The sequence below is a fragment of the Triticum dicoccoides genome, chromosome 3A (genome assembly GCF_002162155.2).
Source record: "Triticum dicoccoides isolate Atlit2015 ecotype Zavitan chromosome 3A, WEW_v2.0, whole genome shotgun sequence".
Classification (NCBI taxonomy): Eukaryota; Viridiplantae; Streptophyta; class Magnoliopsida; order Poales; family Poaceae; genus Triticum; species Triticum dicoccoides.
The window spans coordinates 631,282,340-631,285,162 of record NC_041384.1 but is presented as its reverse complement, the minus strand read 5'-3'; the positions used below and the strand labels follow the sequence as shown (position 1 = coordinate 631,285,162).

The 2,823-nt window shown below is 39.7% G+C and overlaps 1 protein-coding gene and 1 non-coding gene across 2 annotated transcripts in view; one reads left to right on the top strand and one right to left on the bottom strand.

Moving 5' to 3' along the window:
• The window catches only part of LOC119269735 (TLC domain-containing protein 2-like), a 15,029-nt gene that overhangs the window by 11,723 nt on the left and 483 nt on the right, over positions 1-2,823 (bottom strand). The window contains exon 2 of the mRNA XM_037551641.1: positions 1,510-1,810. Coding sequence (XP_037407538.1) covers positions 1,510-1,810 — 301 coding nt within the window. The remainder of the gene's footprint in view (positions 1-1,509; positions 1,811-2,823) is intronic.
• On the top strand, positions 526-597 carry TRNAQ-UUG. The gene has a single exon. It is a non-coding gene; the product is annotated as a tRNA-Gln (tRNA).

Sequence of the window (2,823 nt, the reverse complement as noted above, 5' to 3'; positions counted from 1 at the left end):
TATCGCCATATCGGAGACATGTAAGAAGGGAGACCTGACCACGACGAAGATGGTGCTAATAGTAACAATACTTTTGGCATGTGCTTATTTTTTAAGTGCTATAGAACAAGTTGTGGAAAATCCACCACTGGCTAATCATGTTGAAGCTTTATACATTTTGTTATCCAATTTTTGTCCCAATGCATCTCCTCTCATATGTTGTGTGTTCTTAAGTGCATAATATATCCTTGAAGCATAACAAAGAACAAGAGAAAGAACACCAAACAGACACTAAACACCTAGTAAATCCTAATAGCATCTCAATGAGACAAAATTATCATACCCATGCAATTGAGCCTTTGGCTAAAATGAATTGAAAAAAAAAATTGTCGGATATTACTTGCTACATGTAGCTGCCAAGTGGCAAATGGAAGTAAATCCAAAAAAGGGAAAGAAATTTAACAGGAACCATCAAGTAAAGGAAAATCTTTTGGCTGTAAGCCAGATGACAGAAATATAACCATCAGTGTACCACACTCAACAAATGGTTTCGTAGTGTAGTGGTTAGCACTCCAGACTTTGAATCTGGCGACCTGGGTTCGAATCCCGGCGAGACCTACTTTTTTAGCTGACATTTTAGTATTCCCATGGTACAATGTACTCGCTATTTTTTTCCGGCTTTTAGTATTCAGGAAATATATCTACTTGCGATTTTTCAGCTCACATTTAGTGTTTCTAGGGTAGAATGTACTCCTATTTTTGCTGATTAGTATTTCCTTGGTAAAATATACGCAGACCATACAAATACTCACAAGTGAAAGAAAAGTGTATACTCCAAATGTACACCTACCCACTAATTACGGTGGAGACTGAACTGAACTAATTATTTTGATACTGTGTTCTTAAAACAAGACATGATTGCCTCAGTAATATTCAATTCTAGCAACATGATGCGCCAACCCGTGCAAGAACTCAAAATATTGTATTCTAGCAATGTTAGTGAACACGAAGAAGGAACTGCAATGGCCACTATCGAGTGGTTTAAATCCCAGCTGGGCAATCAAAACAGTTAGCCTTCAAGGTCATACTGAATGGGCCTACCATGTCATTTGTTCCAAATTGTACTGATAAAGTGAAAGGTCTTCTCTACGTTCTCTTTGTATTATCATTGGCAAAAGGTCTACTGCAATAAATTTTGGGCTACAACTTATTAATGTGGTCATCTACCAACTATGGTCATGCTTGTGACAGCAGCTCGCAATCCTGAGTTGGAAAGGCAATGCTAGTGTACTGATTTACATCACATGCCACAAAGATGGTCTGTTGGTCACAATTTAGGTGCAATGCAATTTATAAGTGCAAAGGAAAGGATTTCTCTCTTAAGGAGTACACACCTATTCCTCAACAACTGGGTAAATAGTAACCCCATGGCAAATGATAAGACAAAAAACTATTTGAAGTGACCAAGTAAACCAAATTTGTCAGCAAAATTAAATGCCAGAAAATATGAGAAAAGATATGTGTATGTACCTCGCATAGAAGAGTGAGAATTAGGTAGTTGATTGTCACATTCCGATACAGAGCTAGCGTAAAGCAAATAAGCAGAATAAGGTGATGCATCAGAATCCCAGGAATCCATCCACTGTACAGCCGGTAGCGGAGCATATCCAATTGGTCATAAGCAAAGTAGCCACATGAAAAGCACAGAGCAGAATATGCTCCAATCCAACTGCTACCAACTAATTCTTCATGCTGAAACATGTTCTCAAGGCCCTTGGTACGCCATTGGCACAATAGAACAAAGATAACTGCAAATCGAGATAGAAGTGAGATAGAGTCGATCAACAAGCCTAACAACATATGACAGCATCGATGGAACAAACTAAAGAGATAAATATTTACCAAAAAAAGACATAGTTCAAGAATATGCATTACACCTACGAGCCATCCATTTAAAAGAAGGATCAACAGTTTTACATACTGCAGAGGGAATGCTCTACAACTTCCTAACTATCTTGAGAGAAACAACAGCACCACTAAATCCAATGGCACATGGACCATCTACGACATAAAATTTCCATTTCTATCATTTTTTTGCTTAGGCATTGTCAATTACATGGGCGATGGATTTACTGGCAATAAGTACGTGCAAAGAAGTGGTACACGAAAAGTAATGCTTGAGAAAGGTAGTGTTCTAAAAATCAGCCGCCTAGTGCACCTAGAGGGCCCCCAGATACTAGGTGACACCCATCCTGCTAGCCAATTTATCCCTCCTAGGACCACCTAATTGGCGTTTAGGCACTAGATGCTGATTTGCCGCCCAACTAGCAGACAAAATGGAGATATTTGGTGCCTAACTAGTGAACTCTTCTAAACACACTGTATACCATCACCATTCTTTTTAAGGGTTGGCAAATTTTCATGGAAAACATGGAAGTATTTGCACGCAAGGCCATTGCATGGTTGCCACATTTACTTGGAAACTGAAACCACACAACCTCTAGAAGCTGAACATGCTATAAACAGCAAGGTAGCAAGCAATATGGGCTTTTAGAAATCCTGCACAATTTCAGCCAATCAAAGCTCAAATGGAGACAATTTTCAACAGCACAAGTAAGCAGTATCACAGTGACCAACGATACTAACAATAACAGTACATAGCTCATAGTGCCCCCTTTTGTTCAGGGCCGACCAAATTGCATCAAGCATCAACAGGTTTACCGGCTGATTAATCTGCCGCGCCCTCTCTATCCCCACCAAATTCGCGCAACGCTGGAAGTCAATTGGGCGTACGCTTTCTTCTACTAGGCGATTAACCCGAAGCACGTGTACGGGAAAAGCGAC